This window comes from Lepus europaeus, chromosome 3 (genome assembly GCF_033115175.1).
Source record: "Lepus europaeus isolate LE1 chromosome 3, mLepTim1.pri, whole genome shotgun sequence".
NCBI lineage: Eukaryota > Metazoa > Chordata > Mammalia > Lagomorpha > Leporidae > Lepus > Lepus europaeus.
In genome coordinates, this window is record NC_084829.1 from 160,128,164 (window position 1) to 160,152,235 (window position 24,072).

A 24,072-nucleotide genomic window follows, 5' to 3' on the forward strand; every position below is an offset into this window, starting at 1 on the left:
CCTCTGGAGGGTGAAGGTTCTCGGGAAGTCTGCGCTAACAGCACGGGCACCTGCTGGTGCGTGAGTGCTGACCGCAATGAAACCTCACTCACCAGAGTTACAGAAGAGCCTTTGGGTAGTCTACGAAAATGAATCAAACGTGTCCTTTTTATTAGCTTTGTCATTTTGTCACTTGTCATTTGCCCTCGAGCCGTGCTGACTGAATGAAACCTAACCTGCTGATCCCGAGGGGCCTCGGCTCGGGTGTACCTGGTGGTCCGCACTGCCGACGCAGCCGCTAGGGTTTCACGGCTCCGCGGCCCCCGGCAGCTGGGACAGCTCTTCCTTCCCCGAGGACTTCCTCATCTCCGTCTGCTCGGTGGGCACCACGTGCTCTCCGTCCTCCAGCGGCTGCCTTTCCTGGGACGGCTCCTCCTCTGAAAACAGCTGCTGGGCCCGGGCTGCGCTGGCCTCCTGGAAGTCATAGCCCAGCGGATCTCTTGCGGCTTCCGGGTCGCCGAGCTCGTCCTCGGATTTCAGGGACGAGTGCCTGGCCTCCTTCTGGTCATACATGTCCAGCCTCCTCTCCACCACCTCACGGATGAGCACTGAAACATCACGTGTTCACGAGTCACTGTTCCTGTCCATACGTTAGCACGAGCAATGCTGACTTACAGACGCCAGGCCGCCTCCCCTCCCTCCGTAACCTTCCGCAAAAGCGCACGTAACTTCCGGACCACTGAGTGCCGTCAATGTGAATTCTGTTCTCTGCCTGTCTTAGCAGAATTCCATTTACAAAGCAATGACAGGAAGTATTAACACCGACAGGATTGTAGAACAAAACATAGTGCTGGAGGTGAAAATTTGTGTCTTTGTTAATGAAGCTGATATACTGAACATTTAAGTACTGCAACTGTAAAACTTACTTTTTCAATTTATTTCTTCCACTGAAGACTTCTTTTTTTTGAAAGGTACAGAGAGAGAGAGAGAGAGAGAGACAGAGACAGAGAGACAGAGAGAAAGAGAGAGAGGACACAGAGATAGGCAGAGTGATCTGCCCACAGGCCTGCCGCGGGCCTGGAACCCCACGTCTGCCACACGGGTAGCAGGGACCCAAGGCCTGAGCCACCACCACGGTCTCCCAGGTGTGTATCAGCAGGACGCTGGAATCCGAAGTGGAGCTGGGACTCCAACCCTGGCATCTGACACGGGTGTGGGGGTCCCAGGAGGTGTCTTACCCACTGCACCGAGTGTCTACCCTGAGAGGACTTTTGAATAAAACCACTTACTGTCAAGCACCGTTCTTCCCACCATGCTGTACTCCATGGTTTTTTCCACTTCATTCATTACCCATGGGAGAAATCCTAACTCGATATCTGTAATAAAAACATTTCATTAAGTGATTTTTGTTTTTTAATTTTTAATAAAAGATTTATTTATTTGAAAGGCAGCATTACATAGAGATCTTCTATCCACTGGTTCATTTCCCAAATGGCCTCAACGGCCAGTGCTGGGCCAGGCTGAAGCCAGAAGCCAGGAGCTTCATCCAGGTCTCCCACGAGAGTGCAGGGGCCCTAGGGTTGGGCCATCCTCCGCTGCTTCCCCAGCACATTAGCAGGGAGATGGATGAGAAGTGGAGCAGCCAGCACTTGACCTGGTGCCGATCTGGGATGCCAGTGTTTCAGCCCATACTTAACCTGATACGCCACAGTACTGCCCATGGATTTTATGAATCATTACAGATAGAATGTACAGATCCCAAGCGGTCTCTGAGCTCAGGAGAACCCAAGAAGACCCCGCATCACGAGTCAGAGCCGCAGGTCAGGGTGGACCCGACACTCCGCAGGGTATCAGAACAGGGCACGTGCGTTCTCTGAGCTTCCATTACTGCGTCTGAAAGTCGGGAATTGGACAGGACCTGCCCCCTAGTTAGCGGGAGGATGGAACAACGTCCCAGGTGAAAGACAAACGTAAGCTGGAGAGTACACTGGAAACAGAACGAGTGATGTCGGACACCTGGGCACTGAGCAAAACACGGAGCCACTGGAGCACAGCAGCCTAACAAGCCCAAGTGCTGTCTTTCATTTCTTCTTTTTAAGAATTTTATTTGAGAGGTAGAGCTATAGACAGTGAGAGGGAGAGACAGAGAGAAAGGTCTTCCATCTGCTGGTTCACTCCCCAGATGGCCACAATGGCTGGAACTGCGCTGATCCAAAGCCAGGAGCCAGGTGCTTCCTCCTGGTCTCCCATGCGGGTGCAGGGCCCAAGGACTTGGGCCATCCTCCACTGCATTCCCGGGCCACAGCAGAGAACTGGACTGGAAGAGGAGCAACCGGGACCAGAACCCGGCGCCCATATGGGATGCTGGCGCCGCAGTTGGAGGATTAACCAAGTGAGCCACGGCGCCAGCCCAAGTGCTTTCTAAGCCGGGGAGGGAGGGCTGCAAGGAGGCCATGTACCTCTTCCCCTTCCCAAGTGGGGTTCCTCCTTTTGTTTTCTAATCTCTAACTCCTGACGCAGTGCCTAATTAAGTGAATAAATGACCCCAGGAGCTGCCCCCCAGGGTTTCTGGTTGGAATGGGAGCTCCTCTGAGCAGGTCATCGCAGCCACCACCCGCACATCCGGGTCTTCATGGCTTCCACGGGTTTTCACGGACTCCACGGCGTCCCTGCTCAACAGTGCTTTCCGCACTTCACACAGGACGCAGCTGCTGGGACCCAGCCCTGGGGTTCTGACGTCAAGCCCGCATCTCCTCCTGCCATTCACTGCCGCTCCTCCGTGGAGCAAGCTCGTCACAGTTCAGCTCTGGGTAGCAGCAGGGCTCACCTGAAAAAAGCGTAACTGATTCTCGTTTGAGAGACTCCAGCTGAAAATAAAAGTGGGCCTGAGATACCTGCCAACGACTAAGAGGACGCTCCTCCTAAAGTGACTCCAGCAAACGTGTTCACAAACCTCTCTCGATGGGGTCGTAAAAGTAGCCACTGTCCCTGAGGCTGCCAAACACAGACGGGAGGAGGTCGGCCAGGTAGCGCTGCGCGAAGGCGCGGGCGGAGATCTTCTGGGCGGTCTCATTGTGCTTGTGGACTATCTCCCACTGCTGCTGCTTGCGCCGCTCCTGCCAAGGGCAACACCGCGGAGGGTCACTTACTGTCCTCCCCGCACTGGAGCTAATGAAGCAAACAGAACTCATCGAGAGGGCACAGCGAGGCGTCCTTCTGTGAAAGGTTCTCATTTTTCAACAAGATTCTAATGAACTTCAACAAGTGGTAGGTGTGGTGTTTAGACAGCTATAGAGAGGGTGAGCCGGGCATTCGGGGCAGTGGTCAGGACCCCACCGGGGACGCCCATAGCCCATGTAGGAGTGCTGGGGTTCAAGTCCTGCCACATCCTACTCCAGCCTCTGGCTACTGCACACTGTGGAAGGCAGGTGGCAAGGACTTGGGTTCTTGCTATTCCTGTGGGAGACCTGGATTTAGATCCGGGCTCCTGGCTTCTGCCTGCCCCAGCCCTGGCTATTGGGGGGCACTTGGGGAGTGAAAAAGATGGAAAACTCCTCTAAGACTTACTTATGTAAATGCAGAGAGGGAGAGAGAAAACATGAGACTGATACAGATCTTTCATCTACTGGTTCACTCCCCAAATTCTTGCAATAGCCAGGGCTGGGCCAGGTGGAAGCCAGGAACCAGGAATCCCACCCGGTTCTCTCACATATGTGTGTGGTAGAAACGCAAGTGTGCGAGCCGTGAGCCGTGATCTGCTGCTTCCCCGGGGCACTATCAGGGCGCTGGACGGGAGGAGTCGCCAGGACTGGAACCGGCGCCCCAGAGCAGGCTGTGGGCATCTCAAGAACACCTCAACCTGCTGCATCACAACGCCTGCCCATCTGTCTCTCTTGCATTCTCTTCTAGCTTTTTCTGCCTTTCAAATAAAATGAAGATAAACTTAAAAAAAGACACAAAAGATGGCGCTTAAGGTCAAGCTCATCACCTGATCCATTTTCAAGTAAAATAATGTCAAGATACATATGCTTGACTCGATGGTGATATCAAAAGCACGGTGGCTATGTGTGTTTTCATCAGTGTTATCTAAGACCACAGGCTGTTTCTGATAGGAAAATCAGAACTGCTTAGACATCTTGAGTAAACAACTAAGGCCAGTGGATTAGGTCATCTGTAATAATTTCTGTATTCAGAAACTGGACATGGTTCTGAAGATTAGACAGTCACTTATTTTGGGGGGGTTGCTTCCTTGAGATCATGTGGTATCTATGATGCTAAAAGAACATGACTGTTTTTCTAATTAAATCTATCTTTGGTGCTTATACACCGCCATGGCAGAAAAGACCCAGCATCTTACTCGGGTCCTCGGCCTCCGGCTCCCTCTTGGCCCCAGCACCTCGACTTTCTCCTCCTTTCCATGTTTCTGGCACTAGCATATGGAAAATCCGCACGTTTCTTTCTCTAGGACTCCTGATATGTAAGAGCGCCTTCCAGCTAGGACTTGCATTTCATCTGGGACCTGTTGGAAGCCAAGTTTATAGGGGCTGACATAGGTGAGACCTGGTAACAAAGAGCAGAGGTTTTTTTCTAAAGTCTTCCCGAACATCTTGTTTTATGACATCCTCTATGCAGTGTGAACATAATACGTTAAACAGCCAGAGACGACGACGGCACGGCAGGGTGCGTACCTTCTCCTCCCGGTGCCGTCTCTCCTGCTCCTCCAGCCGCTGAACCTCGGCCAGCTCGATGTTCCGGATCTCCTCATAGGCGTACTGCCCAGCGCGCAGGTTAGCCAGCTCCTCCTCCTCCATCACTTCCAGAAGAGCCTGCTCGATGGTTTTTCCCACCAAGACTTCTAGCATTGGCTTCACTTCAAGGTCGAAGTCAAAGAGCTGGAACACATAAAATAAAGCAAACTGGAAATGTTGATCATGAATCTGATGTGCAATAAGAACACAAAGAACAGCAATAAAATAATATTATTAATCGGCTTCTGTGTTCCAGGTGCTGTGCTGGTCCTTCATTTACAGTTTCTAATTCTCAAAACAAAATTGCAAGGTACACAGTAGCATCTTGTTTACATGCAATCATACATTAAGTCAAGTTGGGGAAAAAACAACCTATGCATTCATCAAAATGAACTCTGACCTCAAATTTTTTTTTTTTTAATTATTTTTGACAGGCAGAGTGGACAGTGAGAGAGAGAGACAGAGAGAAAGGTCTTCCTTTTGCCGTTGGTTCACCCTCCAATGGCCGCCGCGGTAGGCGCGCTGTGGCCGGCACACCGGGCTGATCTGAAGGCAGGAGCCAGGTGCTTCTCCTGGTCTCCCATGGGGTGCAGGGCCCAAGGACTTGGGCCATCCTCCACTGCACTCCCTGGCCATAGCAGAGAGCTGGCCTGGAAGAGGGGCAACCGGGACAGGATCGGTGCCCTGACCGGGACTAGAACCCGGTGTGCTGGCACCGCAAGGCGGAGGATTAGCCTATTGAGCCGCGGCACCGGCCCTGACCTCAATTTAAGGCAGATCAAAGTCTGAAACCCAAGGGAAATATCCTTGTCTTTTTTTTTTTTTTTTTTTTTTTTTGACAGGCAGAGTGGACAGTGTGAGAGAGAGACAGAGAGAAAGGTCTTCCTTTACCGTTGGTTCACCCTCCAATGGCCGCTGCGGCCAGCGCACTGTGCTGATCTGAAGCCAGGAGCCAGGAGCTTCTCCTGGTCTCCCATGCAGGTACAGGGCCCAAGGACTTGGGCCATCCTCCATTGCACTCCCAGGCCACAGCAGAGAGCTGGACTGGAAGAGCGGGAACCACGGCAGAATCTGACGCCCTGACCAGGACTAGAACCTGGGGTGCTGGTGCCGCAGGTGGAGGATTAGCCTAGTGAGCCACGGTGCTGGCCCCTTGTCTTTCTTATTCTCTGCATTTCCTGCTCTATTTTTAGATAAATGTTTTTTATAATTTTTAAAATTAACTAATTTTATTTTGTTTGAGGGGCAAGACAGACTGAGAGACAGCAGACACTGAGTTGCCATCTGCTTGTTCACTCCTCAAATACAACAGCCCCTTGGGGCCAAAGCCAGGGGCAGGGAACCCCATCTGGGTCTTCCAGGTGGGTGGCAGGGGCTCACACCCTTCAGCCATCACCTGCTGCGCCCCCCCACCCCTAGGCATGCACTAGCAGGAGGCCGGAGCCTGCAGTAGAGCAGGGACTGAATGCAGCACTCTGATACAGCACGTGGGCATCCCGACTTGTGGCTCAACTGCTGGCCAAGTAGCCGCCTGGTGCTATTTCACTTAGCCGGATAAACTAAGGAACTTGAGTATTTTAGTGATTCACGTCTAAGACTTAAGAGACAAATGCATCTTTCTATGTAGTTTTTTTTTTTTTTTAAGAATTATTTTATTTTAAAGTCAGAGTTACATAGAAAGAGAAGGAAAGGCAGAGAGAGAGAGAGAGAAGTCTCCCATCCGCTGGTTCATTCCCCAGTTAGCCACAATGGCCAGAGCTGTACCAATCTGAAGCCAGGAGCTTCTTCTGGGTCTCCCGTGCGGGTGCAGGGGCCCAAGCACTTGGGCCATCTTCTACTGCTTTCCCAGGCCATAGCAGAGAGCTGGATCTGAAGTGGTGCAGCTGGGACTTGAACCGGTGCCATATGCGATGCTGGCACTGTAGGCGGTGGCTTTGACTGCTACGCCACATTGCCGGCCCCTCTAAGTGGCTTCTTAAGTTATTTTACCTCCCGATTTCATGACAGTTCTTTCAAGTTTCTTCAAGTCTGAAACTCACTGCGTGTATAGTCACTGCTTTCTTTCTAATTTCATAAACTGGCTGCTTTAAGTATCCACACTGGCATGAAAATGCAATTTTAACTTTTTTTTTTAAAAGGAGAGTAGTTCCATACAAGTTATATGATCCACAAGTAACTAACAATGGAATACGTTTCCTTATTTGGGACAAATCTACCTTACATACTTCAGCAAGTATGCAACAATCAATTGTGTAATAATTTCTGACAAGCACAGAGGAAACTCAGAACACAGCACTCAGAACCACTTCTGGCGATTACAGGAAAAACTATACAGATAACGGCTGGAAAGAAGTCTGTGAAAGCAGATCCCCTGATTGTGAAGTGGTTCTCGCCCACGGTAAGCTTTGCCGGAACCTGACTTTACCTCACTGATGAAGATGATGGAGAATGTACCGTACCTCTCCCTGTAGTATCTGGGTGGCCACATCTGTGCCACTTTTGGCAGGAATAAAGAGTGGTGTCGGTGGTCTGTCCAGAAACGCATCTGTCTGGCATTCCATGTCAACTTCTATTATGCGGTCAGCGATTTCTTCAAGGTATAATTCTAAGAAGAGTATCATACATATCGAGTTTGAAATTCGGCCTACTTCAAGCATATACATCTGTATTTGAAATTTTAGCTCCTCCAAAACAGAATTAAATGGATCAGAAAATAAGTTTGAGAATGAAACTGCTCAAATGTGGAGTTCAATTCAACTATCAATTTTTTTGTTTGTTTGTTTAATTTGAAAGGCAGAGAGACAGAAAAAGACAGACACAGATCTCCCAGCCAGCTCACTCCCCATATGTCCACACAGCTGGGGCTGGGCAGGGTGAAGCTGGGAGCCGGGCACTCAATCCAGGTCTCCCCCATGGTGGCGGGGACCCAGTGAGCCATCACTGCTGCCTCCCAGCCAGTTCACTCCCCATATGTCCACACAGCCGGGGCTGGGCAGGGTGAAGCTGGGAGCCGGGCACTCAATCCAGGTCTCCCCCATGGTGGCAGGGACCCAGTGAGCCATCACTGCTGCCTCCCAGCCAGTTCACTCCCCATATGTCCACACAGCCGGGGCTGGGCAGGGTGAAGCTGGGAGCCGGGCACTCAATCCAGGTCTCCCCTGTGGTGGCGGGGACCCAGTGAGCCATCACTGCTGCCTCCCAGCCAGTTCACTCCCCATATGTCCACACAGCCGGGGCTGGGCAGGGTGAAGCTGGGAGCTGGACACTCAATCCAGGTCTCCCCCATGGTGGCGGGGACCCAGTGAGCCATCATTGCTGCCTCCCAGGGTGCACAGTAGCGGGGAGCTGGGGTTGGAAGCAGAGCTGGACTCAAATCTTGGCTCTCTGATATGGAATTCAGGCCTTCCAAGCAGTACCCTAACTGCCTCACCATTGTCCACCTTGATCTAAGATTTTTAAATGCATCTGGAAGACCAGAGTTTGTTAGCTACAACTTTTACTAAATGTCTAGAACCAAACACTGAACTTCATACTTGAGAGCGGAACTAAAGGAGAAAGGTGAGGGAATGGTGTTGTGGCGCAGTGTCAAGGTGGCGCTCGGGACACCAGCATCCCACAGGACAAGGTGTTGGTTTGAGTCCTGGCTGCTTTGCTTCTTATCCAGCTCCCTCTACCATGCCTGGGAAGGCAGCGGAGGATGGCCCAAGTCTTGGGGCGCTTACCACCCATGTGGGAGACCCAGATGGGGTTCCTGACTCCTGGCTTCAGGCCGGGCTGCTATGGCCATTCGGGGAGTGAACCAGCAGATGGAGGATCTCTCCATCCCTCTTTCTTTGTCCGTGTCTGTCTCTCCCTGTTACTCTGCCTTTCAAATAAATAAATACATCTTTTTCTTTTTTAAAAGAAGAAACATGGGACCATAGATGTCTCAAGCAAAGTATAGTAGGAATGAATAGTTAGTAACAGTAAAAAGTTCATGGAAAATTGGAATTAAAAGGTAAGTTTGTTTTGGTGTAAAAAATTTGAAAACATGCATAGTTTTTTCATAATATACATTTCCCATGAACATATTGAAGATCTCTCATATGCATGGATTTCAATTTTTTCACCAAAATAAACTTGTTTTGTATATAAAACTGAAATACAGTAAACATACAAAGATTTGAAAATTGCTGGTATGTTAGAAAGTCATGTACCAAGTCAACATATTATTTCATATACCCTTGATGCTTGGATTATAAACAGGTGTGTGTATGAAAACAAATTTCACGTAAAGAATAGTTTATGTAAGGTAAATACAAGTGGTTCATGCAAAGAACATGCACTCTGGAGTCAGAGGCTGACACAGGATCCAGCCAAATCCCGTCAGCTCTGGACCTGAGCTCCTTCATCTGTAAAGGAGGTTACCATCACCCATCACATGGACTCCTTCTGCGAACAGGGGAGATAGGTAGGTATGGACCCCCGAGCTGATACTCAGCACACCCACTATTCTCATGGTGCTATGGTCTGCATTTGGCTTGTCCCCCCCAACGACACGTGTGTTGGAGGCGTGGTCCTCAGTGCGCTGGTACTGAGGTGCGGGATATTTAAGACGAGGCCTGGCCAGAGGTCTCATAGCACTGGAGGGCACCTTCAGAAGGCACTGAGGAGCCCCCGTTTCTCCTGTGGAACCCAGTTTCTCCCTGTGGAGCCTCAGTTTCTCCATGTGGAGCCCCAGTTTCTCTGTGTGGGACCCCAGCTTCTCCCTGCGGGACCCCAGTTTCTCCCTGTGAAGCCCCAGTTTCTCCCTGAGGAATCTCCCATTTCGAGATGTGATCTTTCCTTGCCACAGATCTCCCACCACTGTGACGCCACCTACAGGGAGGTCCCCACCGGAAATGAGCTCCTGAGAACTGTGGGTACTAAACCTCTCCTCTGCATGAGTCAGCCTGCCTCATCTTCATCATGGTAACGCAACAGACGGGAAAACAGGCACTGAAACTCAGCTTTCACAGAATGCCAACTGCACGAGGGAAAACAGCTCTCGTCTTCTGCCTGACTACCCAGAAATAACCCGGATGAAGCCACACATCCTCTGGCAGAGCCAGGCGTGTCCTGAGTAGCTAACATGAGCCCGAGGAAAGCACCGAGCGTTTTCTGGTTACCAAGATTCCATCAACAACACAGCGAACCCTACAGGGCCAGGAGGGCCTCTGCGGCTGACGGTGAGCACAGCAGGGCAGTGCCGGCCCTGCCTGGGGAGGCCTGGGTCGCGCTGGGGTGTGGCCCGGTGAGAGAGGAGGGCGGAGGCTGCCACGGGAAGCAGGTGCCTCAGCCGAGAGGGTTTCTCCCTCACAGAGAAAGTCCCTGCTGGAACCACGCTGCTGTCTCCCTCTAAGCCTGAAGGAAGGACAGTGACTCAGGTCGGAACACAAGAGCTCCAGCTGGAAACACAGCATGTGAGAGCCTTTTTTCTAAACCCCATTCCGCACGTCCAGTCACGTCCACCGTAATCACCATGTGTGAGGGGTCTTCAAAAATGCTCACGGAAAATGTGTATAATGAAAAAAACTAGGCATGAGTTTCAAATTCTTTTGCAACAAAATAAACACCTTTTAATTCCATTTCCACCAACTTTTTGAAGTGCTCCTGTAAACTCTTTTGTTTATTTAACACTGGAGAAGTACGGGATGGCCTGGAGACACACAGATAACACAACGGCAGGACAGACTGACTGATGTGGTCAGCGAGCCGAGCAGCCTTGATCTGATGGCAGCCACGTACCTGTCTGCACGTCCACGTGCTTCCTGCCTTTCACGGGCTCTGGCGTCTGTGGTCTCAGCTGCTCCTGGGCTCGTTTTCTGGCCAAAGCTTTCCTCTTAACCTCCTGCTGCCTCTGCATCTCCATAGGATCTGGCTGTCCAGGCTAAGAGCGACAGAAAAGGCTTCTAAAATTTAGAAAGCATTTCTTTTCTTTTCTTTTCTTTTTTTTTTTTGACAGGCAGAGTGGATAGTGAGAGAGAGACAGAGAGAAAGGTCTTCCTTCCATTGGTTCACCCCAATGGCTGCTGGGGCCGGCGTGCTGCGGCTGGCGCACCGCGCTGATCTGAAGCCAGGAGCCAGGTGCTTCTCCTGGTCTCCCATGCAGGTGCAGGGCCCAAGGACCTGGGCCATCCTCCACTGCCCTCCTGGGCCACAGCAGAGAGCTGGCCTGGAAGAGGGGCAACTGGGACAGAATCCAGTGCCCCGACCGGGACTAGAACCTGGGGTGCCAGCACCGCAGGCGGAGGATTAGCCTAGTGAGCCGCGGTGCCGGTCTAGAAAGCATTTCTCAAAGCATATGGGTACTGCCATTCCAAAAGTGACTTCTGGATAATTTAAAAGCATCTCTCATAACGCTTCCTGATTTTCAGTGACTTGATTAAAATTTATGGTTACTTTGTCAGGAAATTAAACACTCTGACGAAGCATGAAAGTAAAGGGCTGGTGTTGTATACAGCAGGTTAAGCCACTGCGTGCGATGCTGGCATCCCATCCCGCGAGCCAGTGTGAGTCCTGCTTCTGACCCAGCTTCCTGTTAATGCACCTGGCAGAGCAATGACCCAAATGCTTACACCCCAGCCACCCATGTGGGAGACCACAGTGCAGTTCCTGGCTCCTGGCTCTGGCCTGACCCAGGCCTGGCTTTTGTGGCCATTTGAGGAGTGACCTCTCTGTCCTCTCTTTCTCTGTTGCTCTGCCTTTCAAATAATTACATCTTTAAAAACGGTAACTTCAAAGTATGCTGTTAGCTGGAATACATGGGGCGGAACCCCATCTAACGGACTTTCACTCGGGTGTTGTCACATGACTCCCCCTGGTGCCTTGGGAAGCCAGGAGGATCCCTCAATTACAATGAACTCTAATGTGTGGTTAAGAAATTGAAAAGCACTAGGATTTTTTTTTTTTCCAACCTGAATTTTGTTGGGATAGAATTTCCTTTAAAAATATATCTTACGGGTGTGGCGCCGTGGCTCACTTGTTTAATCCTCTGCCTGCAGTGCCGGCATCCCATATGGGCACCGGATTCTGTCCTGGTTGCTCCTCTTCCAGTCCAGCTCTCTGCTGTGGTCCAGGAGGGCAGTGGAGGATGGCCTGAGTCCTTGGGCCCTGCACCCGCATGGGAGACCAGGAGGAAGCACCTGGCTCCTGGCTTCGGATCGATGCAGCGCCAACCATGGCGGCCATTTGGGGGGGTGAGCCAATGGAAGGAAGACCTTCCTCTCTGTCTCTCATTGTCTAACTCTGTCAAATAAATAAAAAAAAAATATATATATATGTATATATATATATATTTATATTTATAAAACAAAGAAAACATCCCCAGTTCAAATGAAATCTCTCCAAATACACAAAATAAATTCACTGAAGAATTACAGAGGCCCATTACTTGGTATTTATAGTTCATTTTGTAGTCATTTGCAGTAACGGCCTATCTCAAGGTAAATATGAGAATAATGGGGAAATAGGAAAGTATTTTGCATGAAAACACTAAAAATTAGAATTCTAACCACATTTCAACAGAAATGACAATGTAACAGTAACATTCTTTAAAAGGAGAAAACGTGTGATCCTCCATCGTTTAGATCAGTGTTTCTGAAGCTGTGATGCCACTGTTATCCTAATTGAGCACGGTCTCTCATGAACCCCCCCGGATTTGTGTTATAAAGTGTTGACAGACCGTGGGCTCTGAAGTGCAAGTTCCGATTCTTCCATTTATTAATGACTGAGATTGGTAAGGCTTGGATTGATAGGATGCAGTTTGCTCACCTGTATGATGAGAACACTAATAACATCCATGTCTGTGTCTGGCGATGGACAAATCAGATACTAATGTATTGGGAATAACACAATATTTGACATAGAATAGCTCTTCCCCAAGTACTTGTATCTGAAAAGTAAGCGCTTTATAAAAAAGGAAAGAACTGCCTACAATTCCGTTTTCCCAAGACAGTTACAATATGACTTTGAGATCATTCAGCGAGGACTCTTCTCTTTGTGTCTTTAGTCTACACTATATTTTAAAAAAAATATTTATTTGAGAAGTAGAGTTACAGACAGAGAGGGAGAGACACAGAGAAAGGTCTTCCACCTGCTGGGTCACTCCCCCAAATGGCTGCAATGGCAGCCAGGCCATGGTCTGCAGTTCCATCCAGGTCTCCTATATGGGTGGCAGGGTTCCAAGCACTTGAGCCAACTCCTGCTGCTTCCCCAGGTGCATGAGCAGGGAGCTGGATAGGAAGCGGAGCAGCCAGGACTTGAAAAGATCCCACATGGGATCAGAGCGTTGTAGGCAGCAGCTTATGCCGCAACACCACAACACTGGCCCCTATTCTTCCAACTTCTAAAATAAAAATGTAATCTCGGCCGGCGCCGTGGCTCACTTGGCTAATCCTCTGTGGTGCTGGCACCCCGGGTTCTAGTCCCGGTTGGGGCGCCGGTTCTGTTCCAGTTGCTCTTCTTCCAGTCCAGCTCTCTGCTGTGGCCCGGGAGGGCAGTGGAGGATGGCCCAGGTGCTTGGGCCCTGTACCCGCATGGGAGACCAGGAGGAAACACCTGGCTCCTGGCTTCGGATTGGCGCAGCACTGGCTGTAGCGGCCATTTGGGGAGTGAACCAACGGAAGGAAGACCTTTCTCTCTGTCTCTGTCTCTCTAACTCTGCCTGTCAAAAAAAAAAAAAATATATATATATACATATATACACATATAATCTCTACTATTTCGCCTACATACACTATGCAATGTTACAATTTGCTTCAATAATCAAACATAATTCTAAAACCTCAGGGGAAGGCGAGTTAGCATGCTTACTGCTTTGGTGCGTTCTACTGTTCTCTTCTGAAACCTCGAGCCCCGTCATGCCTTCTGCGTCGAGAGCGTCCTCCAGCCACTCCGGGGCAGGGCTGCCGGCTACAAGCTCTCGGCTCCCCTCTGCCGGGGCTGCCCTGTCTCCCTGTACCCGACACGCATTTTCACTGGATTAGAACGAGAGCTTGCTGGGCCTGTTCTTCAGGACTGGAAATGCCGGGCTACTTCCGTCTGGCCTCCAGGTTCCAGACGGGAAATCCGCTGTCTGATCCTTGCTCATCTTCAGCTCCGTCATTTATCTCCAGCTGCCTTCGAGGTGTTAGTTTTCCGAAGTTTGACTTTTCTTTGTCTTGGGGTAGATTTCTTCGGGTTTATCACTGTTTAGGGTTCACTTAGCTTCTTGGATCTGTAAATCTTTTTTTTAAAGATTTATTTATTTATTTGGAAGTCAGAGTTACACACTGAGAGAGAAGGAGAGGCAGAGAGAGAGAGACACACACACACACACACACAGAGAAAGAAAGAGAGAGAGGGGTCTTTCATCCTCTGGTTCACTCCCCAGTTGGCCACAACAGCCGGAGCTGCGCCGATCCGAAGCCAGGAGCTTCTTCCGGGTCTCCCACTCAGCTGCAGGAGCCCAAGGACTTGGGCCATCCTCCACTGCTTTCCCAGGCCACAGCAGAGAGCTGGATTGGAAGAGCAGCGGCTGGACATGAACTGGTGCCCACACGGGATGCTGGTGCCGCAGGTGGAGGCTTAGCCCACTACACCACAGCCCTGGCCCTGATTACCGTCCTTTTCAGTTAAACAGTTTCACCTGGCTCATTTTAGCATCTTCCATTTCTTTGTTCCAAAGTGTTCATAATTTTTCACTTTTGATGGAAAATTTTTTTTTTTTTTTTTTGACAGGCAGAGTGGACAGTGAGAGAGAGACAGAGAGAAAGGTCTTCCTTTGCCGTTGGTTCACCCTCCAATGGCCGCTGCGGCTGGCGCACTGCGCTGATCTGAAGCCAGGAGCCAGGTGCTTCTCCTGGTCTCCCATGCGGATGCAGGGCCCAAGCACTTGGGCCATCCTCCACTGCACTCCCGGGCCACAGCAGAGAGCTGGCCTGGAAGAGGAGCAACCGGGACAGAATCCAGCGCCCTGACTGGGACTAGAACCCGGTGTGCCGGCGCTGCTAGGCGGAGGATTAGCCTGTTGAGCCACGGCGCCGACCTGATGGAAATTTTTTAAAAAAGATTCATTTGAAAGGCAGAGTTACAGAGAGGGGGAGGCGGAGGCGGAGGCAGAAAGAGGTCTTCCATCCGCTGGTTCACTCCCCAAATGGCAGCAACGGCTGGGGCTGGGCCAGACCAAAGCCAGGAGCAGGAGCTCTGTCCAGGTCTCCCACATGGGTGCAGGGGCCCAAGCACTCAGGCCATCTTCAGCTGCTTTCCCAGGCACATTGGCATGGAGCTGGATCGAAGTGGAGCAGCTGGGACTTGAACCGGCACCCATATGTGATGCCAGCACTGCAGGCAGAGCCTTTACCTGCTGTGCCACAGCGCTGGACCCGGAGACATTTTTATGATTAGTTCTTCAAAATCCTTGTTAGGTAATTCCTACATCTGAGACACCTCGGTGTTGTCATCTCTTGTGGCTTCCTGCAGTAGACTGCCCTGGTTCTTGTGTGATGAATAATTTATTTATTGTATCCTAGATATTCTTGGATTGACTTTGGATCCTATTTAATCTTACAAGGAATTCAGCCTTATGTTTTAACATGCAAGCATGAGTGGGGCTGGAAGTTCAATTCCCTGCTGTCCCCCCCTCACCCACACCATGTCAGCAAGGGCACAGGGTCTACTTGTCCCACCCACTGGAGCCAGGTGGGGTGAGAGCTAAGACCTCCGATGGGCTCCACTGACCATGGTGTTCGGGTAGGAGGGCGTTGACGCTCTGAGGACTGGCACTGCCTCCTATCACTTTGGCCGTCACAGTGACTGAAAACTCGCCTCCCAGCCGGCTTTGTCAACTCGTACCCAGAGAGGTGGAGGGCTGACTTGTACCATCGAACTCCTCACTGCTGATGCTGAGGGTGGACGCTCAGCCTGGCGCCCCACTCACGCGGACACTGCGTCCGTGGGAAGAGTGGACCACTTTGCATTGTCTCGCTGCTGCCGTGGTGGGGTGGATGGACGTGTAGCCCCCCCTGCAGCCTCACTGACACCACTGGGAGGGCGGGGCAGGGTTTTCATTGTATCTGGCGGCAGCAGGGGTAGATTTAGCCAAGTGTGCTGCGTTCTGCTGGGCTGCCTCCTTTGCAGCCTCGTCCTGGTTGCTCTGGTTCCGGGGCTTAGCTAGTCTGCCTTCTCTCCACCCTTCCTGCCGGGCTCTGCCTGCGGGCTTTTTAGCCGAGAGGGGAGGAACGGGAGAGAATTGTGGTGTGCATGGAGCTCAGGGTTTCAGCGCAGGCCCTTGAGGTCAGTAAACCGGCCCAGCAGGGCACATCCGCCAAGAGGCACGTCTGCTTCAGGTGTCTGAGCTGCCGCTCCCAAATGGTAGGCCTCACCTGGCCGTTCCAGAACCGCCTGCATTTCCACGCCCAACTCCTGGGGGCACTGGCGCAGGAGCTCCGGGTAGGGCTGAAGCATCCACGCCAGTAAGTTTCCCAGGTGCTTCTGACGCACGCTCAGCTTTGGGAACTACTGGTTTGGACTCATATGCTACATACCACCACGGTGCGCTAGGCATTTATCGATCACGCTGTTTACAGATTCACAAGTTCATCTCTCTGCCAAGAAATCAGCACACTTAATATCACATCATGTTGGGGCCGCCGCCTGCCGTGCCGGCATCCCACATGGGCGCCGGTTTGAGACCCGGCTGCTCCACTTCCGATCCAGCTCTCTGCTGTGGCCTGGGGAAGCAGTAGAGGATGGCCCACGTCCTCGGGCCCCTGCACCTGCGTGGGAGACCCAGAGGAGGCTCCTGACTTTGGATGGGCACAGCTCCAGCCGTTGTGGCCAATGGGAGACTGAACCAGCAGACAAAGACCTCTCTCTCTCCCTGCCTCTCCTTCTCTCTGTGTGTAACTCTGACTTTCAAATAAACAATAAATCTTTTTTTTAAAAAAATCATACTATGTCTTACTCATCTCTATCCTACATATCCAGCACAAGACCTACAATTCAATATTTACTGAGCGATTAAAACGCAGCATCATTGAGTTTCTGATTAAATGTAACTGTATTAGAGCAAGAGATAATCTGCAAAAGTCTGACTGATTAGACCAATGATACCGAAAAGGTGGTCCAGATACTCCTGCTGTGAACAGTTTAAACTGGCTTGAACTGCTTGTACATCATCTTTATTTTAGAAACGCTTCAGACTGCGGTGACCTAGGCGTTCACACAGTAAGCAAAGGCGGCCTCGCCGCAGCGGGAGAGCTGTGCCAGCAGCGCCTACTCACCGGCGGCCCTGGCTGCAGGGCGTACGTGTTGCCCCGGATCACCCTCCTGTCGTACATTATGTTCCCGTAGGGCAGAGGCTCTTCGTCTCTGTAAGAGAGCAGGCCGTCAGCAAACGCCTTCGGACTGGAAGCTACGCAGCAGCTCACTTCCAGCAGGATTAGATAGGAAGACACGACTGAAGCAAGCAGACTTGGGGCCGTACGGTCAGCAGACGGCGGCTAGCACGTACAGCGTGTTTACCGCGTGCTGCCGCTTCCCACACATCATCTTACTGCTACAGTGAGGCTTCAAGTTGGGAACAACTGACGGGAGAGGAAAGAGGCTCGGAGGGCATCCGTCCAAGGCCACCCGTCCAAGGCCATTGGCCGGTCTAGGCAGAGCCTGTCAGGCTAGGTCTGTGCAGCGGCTAACACGTGGGGAGACGTCTGAACACGGCTGCTGGGGAGGACCAAGGAGAGCTCAAAACAAGGGCGAGTTTCTCACTCTTCTTTAAGCCCAAAGATTTTCTTAGGTTACTGCTTGAAGTGTTAATCACAGTTTCATTTCGGGGATCAGGAGATCGGTCGTGAGAACACCGATTCACAGCTCTGTAAAGGACATTCCACCCTGGCCCCCAGGAACAGCCCCCGCAGAGGTGAGGTGGGGGCTGGGTTCTTACTTATCGGCCGCGGAGGCCGCTCCTGCTCACCCTGGCACAACGCACTCTCCCCTCGCCCGGCCGCCACCTTCCCCGATGCCCTTCCTTCCCGCGTCTGTGACACCTGCCTGTTCTTCTGCTGGTCTGGCTGCTACTTCTCAGCTCTGTTGCAGCTCCTCCCGTTAGGGAAGGACGTCAGCCTTCTCTTGTCCCTAGCTGGCCTCATTCACTTTCAGTTACGATCCACGTACCTCACATTCCCAACTTTATTTTATTTTTAGTCGAAGACTTTCCCTTCTACTGTAGGCATTTCCACTTCCCGGGAATCTCACTAGGATGTGTGAGAAGGTAATCTCAAAACCGGATTTCACTCTCGCATTCCCCCCTGCTGCTTCCTCCGTGTCTCCTATTTCATTGACTGGTGCCCTCACCACACAGCTGGCGTAGTCCAGAAACACGACTCCTTCTTCCCCAGACCTAGCAAGTCCTACGGGCTCTGCCCCCAGGTCTTTCCCGCACACACCCATTGCCAATGTCCGTAACCTGCACTGCTGACAAGTCTCCTAGTCTTTCAACTGTCTCAAACAACATTTCTCCCTCAATCTGTTCTACATAATGTAGCCAGTGATCTTTTGGGATGGAAAATCACAGATAATGCTTACTTGGTTATAGCTTCCCAGTGCTAAATAAGGTAACAATAAGGAGACATCCTGGTATGACACCACCAAAAACAAAAGCAAACAAACAAAACATGAAAAAAAAATCTGACACTCACCCCCCTCCCAAAGCCACCCAGGCTGGAGGTCCTCTGGCATGCTCTGACTGTAGTCTGTGTCCCCTTCTACCCTGGGCAGGTGGGCCTCTGGCACGCTCTGACTGTAGGCTGTAGCCCCTCTCCCTGCCCAGGCTGGAGGTCTTCTGGCATGCTCTGACTGTAGGCTGTGTTCTTCGTTTGTTGCGGTTATTACATGAGAGTTTGTTTAGTGTCTGTTTCAAATTTCAGTGAGTGTTAGCAGGGTGGAGCCACGTCGGCATTTTTCACTGGTATCTTTCCAGATCCAAGCACACTGACAAGTAGCAAGCACTGTGCATGACAGGTTTATAAAGTGAGGAATGGGACTGTGCTTTGAGGTATAGTTAACAGGTCCACAGTGGGCTGAAAGAGGAAAGCAGTGGGGGGCCGTCAGATCAGTTTAGATGGTGAATGTGGTATAGGAACCGTGTGATGGGAACACTCTCGCAGTGTTCTCTTCCTGTGAGAACGTGTGATGGGGGAACACTCTCTCATGTTCTCTTCCTGTGAGAATGTGTGATGGGGGAACATCCTCTGTGTTTTCTTCCTGTGAGAATGTGTGATGGGGGAACATCCTCAGTGTTCTCTTCCTGTGAGAACATGTGATGGGGGAACACTCTCTCATGTTCTCTTCCTGTGAGAATGTGTGACAGGGGGAACACTCTCATGTTTTCTTCCCGTGAGCACGTGTGACAAGGGAACACTCTCTCTCAGTGTTCTCTCTGTGAGAATGTGTGATGGGGGACACTCTCTCATGTTCTCTTCCTGTGAGAATGTGTGATGGGGGAACACTCTCATGTTTTCTTCCTGTGAGCACGTGTGACAAGGGAACACTCTCTCTCAGTGTTCTCTCTGTGAGAATGTGTGATGGGGGAACATCCTCCCTCGGCGTTCTCTTCCTGTGAGAGGAGGAAGCAGTACCGCCTTCCCCTGCAGTAGCTGTGTGGCCCGGCAGCCAGCACCCAAGAAGAGCAGCTGTCAGTACAGCCGTGGTCTCCTTAGACCTTGCTGAGTTCAACAGACAAGGAACACAGCCACAAATCAAACCTCACAAACACTCCAGCTGAATATAAAATGCAAGCTAAAATTATGGTCAAGTTACATCTAGAAACCTTGGAGCAGGAGGAAAAAGTCGAGTTCAGAGGGAGGAATGGAAGGAAGGGGCGGTCTGCAGCAGGCGAGGTGAGAGCACCCAACCTCGTTCCTGGAGCCCTGGCGGCCCCTGCACTGTCCCAGAGTAAATGCAGTTCCTCCACTTCTCTTTGTCCACTCCCCCCTAGAAATACAGGGCCCACGGAGAGAGGAAAAGTCCATAATGTAAAGGATTCATTCTTTAAGTCACCTAAAAGCACACATTCTTCCAGAAGTTTCATTAAAAGCTAGTAATTTTAGGGTCTTTTGCTTTCTCTATTTGCAAATATCTAAAAGTTCTTTACATTATCAGAGGTTAACAGCTTTACAAAACTAACAGCATTCCCAAGCTTAACTGTCATATTAAAAGAGACTAAATCCTTTCCTGTTTCCATATTGGAGTGAGTGAAGAAAAAGGGACATTGCGGGGCCGGCACTGTGGTGTAGCCGGCAAAGCCGTCGCCTGCAGGGCTGGCATCCCACATGGGTGCCAGTTCGAGTCCCAGCTGCTCCACTTCTGATCCAGCTCTCTGCTCTGGCCTGGGAAAGCAGTGCAAGACGGCCCAACTCCCTGGGCCCCTGCACCCACACAGAAGACCTGCAAGAAGCTCCTGGCTTTAGATCAATGCAGCTCTGGCCATTGGGGCCAACTGGGGAGTGGACCAGCGGATGGAAGACCCCCCCCACTCTCTGCGTAACTCTTTCAAATAAATAAATCTAAAAGGGGGGGGGGCATTGGGTAAAGACAACGGGGAGGACGCAGGGGGAAATGTGGGCAAAGCAAGATAACATCAAAGAATGTAACTCTGTCAACTACAATTGCACCCGATTGCTGCTATAACTCAGCACCACAAATTTAGTGGTTTAACCCAAATTTATTCTCTTAGAATCTTGGAACTCAGAGGTCCAAAATGGGTCTTAATGAACTAGAATCAAGGCCGCAAAAGACCTTTGTTCCTGGAGGCTGTAGGGGGCCACTTGGCTGCGCCAATTCCTTGGCTGTAGCCCCCTTGCGGTCAGCCTTTTCCCCTTACTTTTTAACTTACTTTTCAAATTTTTAAAAATGCATTCCTTCCATACCTTCCTCGGTGGATCCCAATCCACTCCCAAACCCGCTGGGGAGCCACCACGAGGCTCTTTCTGATTGGGGGTCTGCCTGGACAGCAGCTGAGGGTTTCAGGCAGCAGCCGTTTCTACCCTGCGTCCTCTTGCAACGCAAGTCGCTCCCTCCTCAAGCTCCAGTGCTCTGCCTTGGCTTCCGCAGAGCGATGGGCACCTCACTACAGTGTCTGCGCAATCAGGCAATGTAAATGCAGACGCGGCTCGCCGCGCGCCCACACTGGCCGGGACACACAGATCCTGCCACATCTTCCCCACTCCCGAAACTCGGGGCCCGGGGAAGGAACTTCCACGGCACCGCCAGGCTCTGGGTCGTTTCCAAACATGGACGTCTCCGCGCTTGCAAACAGGCACGACCAATGGAGACACAACCCGGGGTTCAGGGACCCCGGGGGTGGGCAGGACCCCGTCCCCAGGGCGGGCTCACTCCCTGCTCCCTGGGTACCTGGGTACCTGCAGGAGGGCCGGGGCCCGGAGGACGGAGGGACCCTGGGGGTGGGCAGGACCCCGTCCCCGGGGCGGGCTCACTCCCTGCTCCCTGGGTACCTGGGTACCTGCAGGAGGGCCGGGGCCCGGAGGACGGAGGGACCCCGGGGGTGGGCAGGACCCCGTCCCCGGGGCGGGCTCACTCCCTGCTCCCTGGGTACCTGGGTACCTGCAGGAGGGCTGGGGCCCGGAGGACGGAGGGACCCCGGGGGTGGGCAGGACCCCGTCCCCGGGGCGGGCTCACTCCCTGCTCCCTGGGTACCTGCCGGAGGGCCGGGGGCCCGGAGGACGGAGGGACCCCGGGGGTGGGCAGGACCCCGTCCCCGGGGCGGGCTCACTCCCTGCTCCCTGGGTACCTGGGTACCTGCAGGAGGGCCGGGGCCCGGAGGACGGAGGGACCCCGGGGGTGGGCAGGACCCCGTCCCCGGGGCGGGCTCACTCCCTGCTCCCTGGGTACCTGGGTACCTGCAGGAGGGCCGGGGCCCGGAGGACGGAGGGACCCCGGGGGTGGGCAGGACCCCGTCCCCGGGGCGGGCTCACTCCCTGCTCCCTGGGTACCTGCCGGAGGGCCGGGGGCCCGGAGGACGGAGGGACCCCGGGGGTGGGCAGGACCCCGTCCCCGGGGCGGGCTCACTCCCTGCTCCCTGGGTACCTGGGTACCTGCAGGAGGGCCGGGGCCCGGAGGACGGAGGGACCCCGGGGGTGGGCAGGACCCCGTCCCCGGGGCGGGCTCACTCCCTGCTCCCTGGGTACCTGGGTACCTGCAGGAGGGCCGGGGCCCGGAGGACGGAGGGACCCCGGGGGTGGGCAGGACCCCGTCCCCGGGGCGGGCTCACTCCCTGCTCCCTGGGTACCTGGGTACCTGCAGGAGGGCCGGGGCCCGGAGGACGGAGGGACCCCGGGGGTGGGCAGGACCCCGTCCCCGGGGCGGGCTCACTCCCTGCTCCCTGGGTACCTGCCGGAGGGCCGGGGGCCCGGAGGACGGAGGGACCCCGGGGGCGGGCGCACGCGCGGACCACGGTCACTCACGGCTGTAGGAGTTTGTCCCGGTAGCGGCGGCGCTGGCACGGCAGGGCCCGGGGCCGGCTGGTGTAGGTGTAGGTGCCCATGGCCCGAGAGCTCCGGTCAGTCACCGTGGAGGCCATGTCCGGCGTGGGACTGCCCCGCCTTCGGTGGAGCTTGGCTTTGAAGCAGGTGGGCGCTAAGGCGTCGTGGGAGCTGGAGACGTGTAAGTAGTGCCAAGGGCAGGGGCTGGGCGACGCGGCGAAGGGCAGAGACCAGGGAAGCGGGCGGGACGGGAGGCTGCCCGGACGCGCAGCGAGAACGACACTCGGCCGGCCCCAGGCTCCGCAGGACCAGCCCGCGGCGCCCGCGCCGGTTGCCCAGCAACCTGGGGTTCCGCTTGGGGGCGGGACATCCGGGCTCTTCCGGCCGGCGGGTTTCCCGGGAAGGCCCGCGGCGCGGGGCACTTCCGGCTCCTGGCCCCGCCCCTGGGCGGGCGCTCCGCGGCTGCGCCTGCGCGCTGGACGCCGTCTCGCTAAGGAGGTGGCCATGGCGGTGTTGGAGGCCTGCGACGCCATGGCGGCGGTCTCGGGCGCTGCGTCCGCGCGTGGCTTGGCAGGGCTGGTGTCAGCTGCATCTTCGCGGGCCCACGTGCCCTTCGTTCGGGGGGCGTCCTGGGCTGATGTCCTGCGGCCGCACTCCCGGGCAGCCCCTAGACCACGCGCCCCGGCAGCCGGGCTCCGCGCTCTGTTACGTGGCCGGGGCCGGGCTTCCTCGCGCGTCCCCCGCCCCGGGGCGGGCCACCGCCGCCGGCCGCGCCGTCTCTCCGCCCTCCGTGTCTGCGCGTCAGGGCCCCGAGGGCCGCCCCGCAGACGGAGCGAGGGGAGAGGCGCGGGCGGGTTGTAGTCTGGTTCCCGCAGGCCCCGGGCCTGGCCGGTGCAGCCCCCTCGGCCCCGCGGAGTGGCCGTGCCTTGCAGTGTACAGGGGCTGTGGAAGGGTTTCGTCGCTCGGGACGGGTCAGCCAATGCTCCCTCGGGTTTAACCCTGGTTCTGCAGTGAGCTGGTCCCGGGACCGCAGGCAATTCTGTGTGTGTGTGTGTGTTTTTTAAGCGGGAAATGCCATCCTCTGGTTTCTTCCTGGTCTCCCACGTGGGTGCAGGGACCCAGGGACCGGATCGGCCAAGCTCCTGCTGTTGCGGCCATTTGGGGAGTGACCCAGTGGATGGAAAGCCTTTCTTTCTGTCTCCCACTCTCTCTAACTCTAGGTTTTTTTTTTTTTGTTTTTTTTTTTTTACAGGCAGAGTGGATAGTGAGAGAGAGACAGAGAGAAAGGTCTTCCTTTTTGCCATTGGTTCACCCTCTAATGGCCGCTGCGGCCGGTGCATCGCGCTGATCCGAAGCCAGGAGCCAGGTGCTTCTCCTGGTCTCCCATGCGGGTGCAGGGCCCAAACACTTGGGCCATCCTCCACTGCACTCCCGGGCCATAGCAGAGAGCTGGCCTGGAAGAGGGGCAACCGGGACAGAATCTGGCGCCCCAACTGGGACTAGAAGCTGGTGTGCCGGCGCCGCAAGGCGGAGGATTAGCCTGTTAAGCCACAGCGCCGGCCGATATGCAAATATTTAAAAAGAAAAAAAAAAAAAAGCCTAGCAGATACCAGGCTGACTTCTCCATGAGCGTCCTTTCTTTGGTTCGTGTCTCTTCTAGTCCCGTGTAGTCCTCAACTCCAGTTTTCCTTTAAAATGTGTTTTCACTCATTTAAGAGGCAAAGAAACAAACACAGGGGTCTCCCATCCACTGTTTCACTCCCCAGTGCCTCTCTGGGTTGGGTCAGACTGAAGCCAGGAGCCTGGCACTCTTGGGGCTCCCGTGTGGGCAGCAGAGACCCGAGAGCTTG

General features: G+C 53.6%; 1 protein-coding gene across 1 annotated transcript; it reads right to left on the minus strand.

Annotated features, from left to right (window-relative positions):
* Window positions 1–129: 129 nt before the first annotated feature.
* Window positions 130–22,925, minus strand: RSPH3 (radial spoke head 3). Its single transcript, XM_062186997.1, has 8 exons — window positions 22,205–22,925; window positions 17,009–17,096; window positions 10,494–10,635; window positions 7,187–7,332; window positions 4,668–4,871; window positions 2,933–3,095; window positions 1,269–1,355; window positions 130–587 (listed from the first exon to the last, which is right to left on the minus strand). The coding sequence occupies exons 1-8, from the start codon at window positions 22,753–22,755 to the stop codon at window positions 286–288; spliced, it is 1,683 nt and encodes a 560-aa protein (XP_062042981.1). The 5' UTR covers window positions 22,756–22,925; the 3' UTR covers window positions 130–285.
* Window positions 22,926–24,072: the final 1,147 nt, after the last annotated feature.

Excerpts from the sequence above, each read along its gene's own strand:
- RSPH3 (XM_062186997.1), bottom strand. The coding sequence starts at position 22,755 with ATGGCGTCGCAGGCCTCCAACACCGCCATGGCCACCTCCTTAGCGAGA. Across the intron at positions 3,096-4,667 it reads GACGGCACCGGGAGGAGAAG|GAGCGGCGCAAGCAGCAGCA; the intron begins GTACGCACCCTG and ends TGCCCTTGGCAG. Across the intron at positions 1,356-2,932 it reads TTACGACCCCATCGAGAGAG|ATATCGAGTTAGGATTTCTC; the intron begins GTTTGTGAACAC and ends TTTTTATTACAG.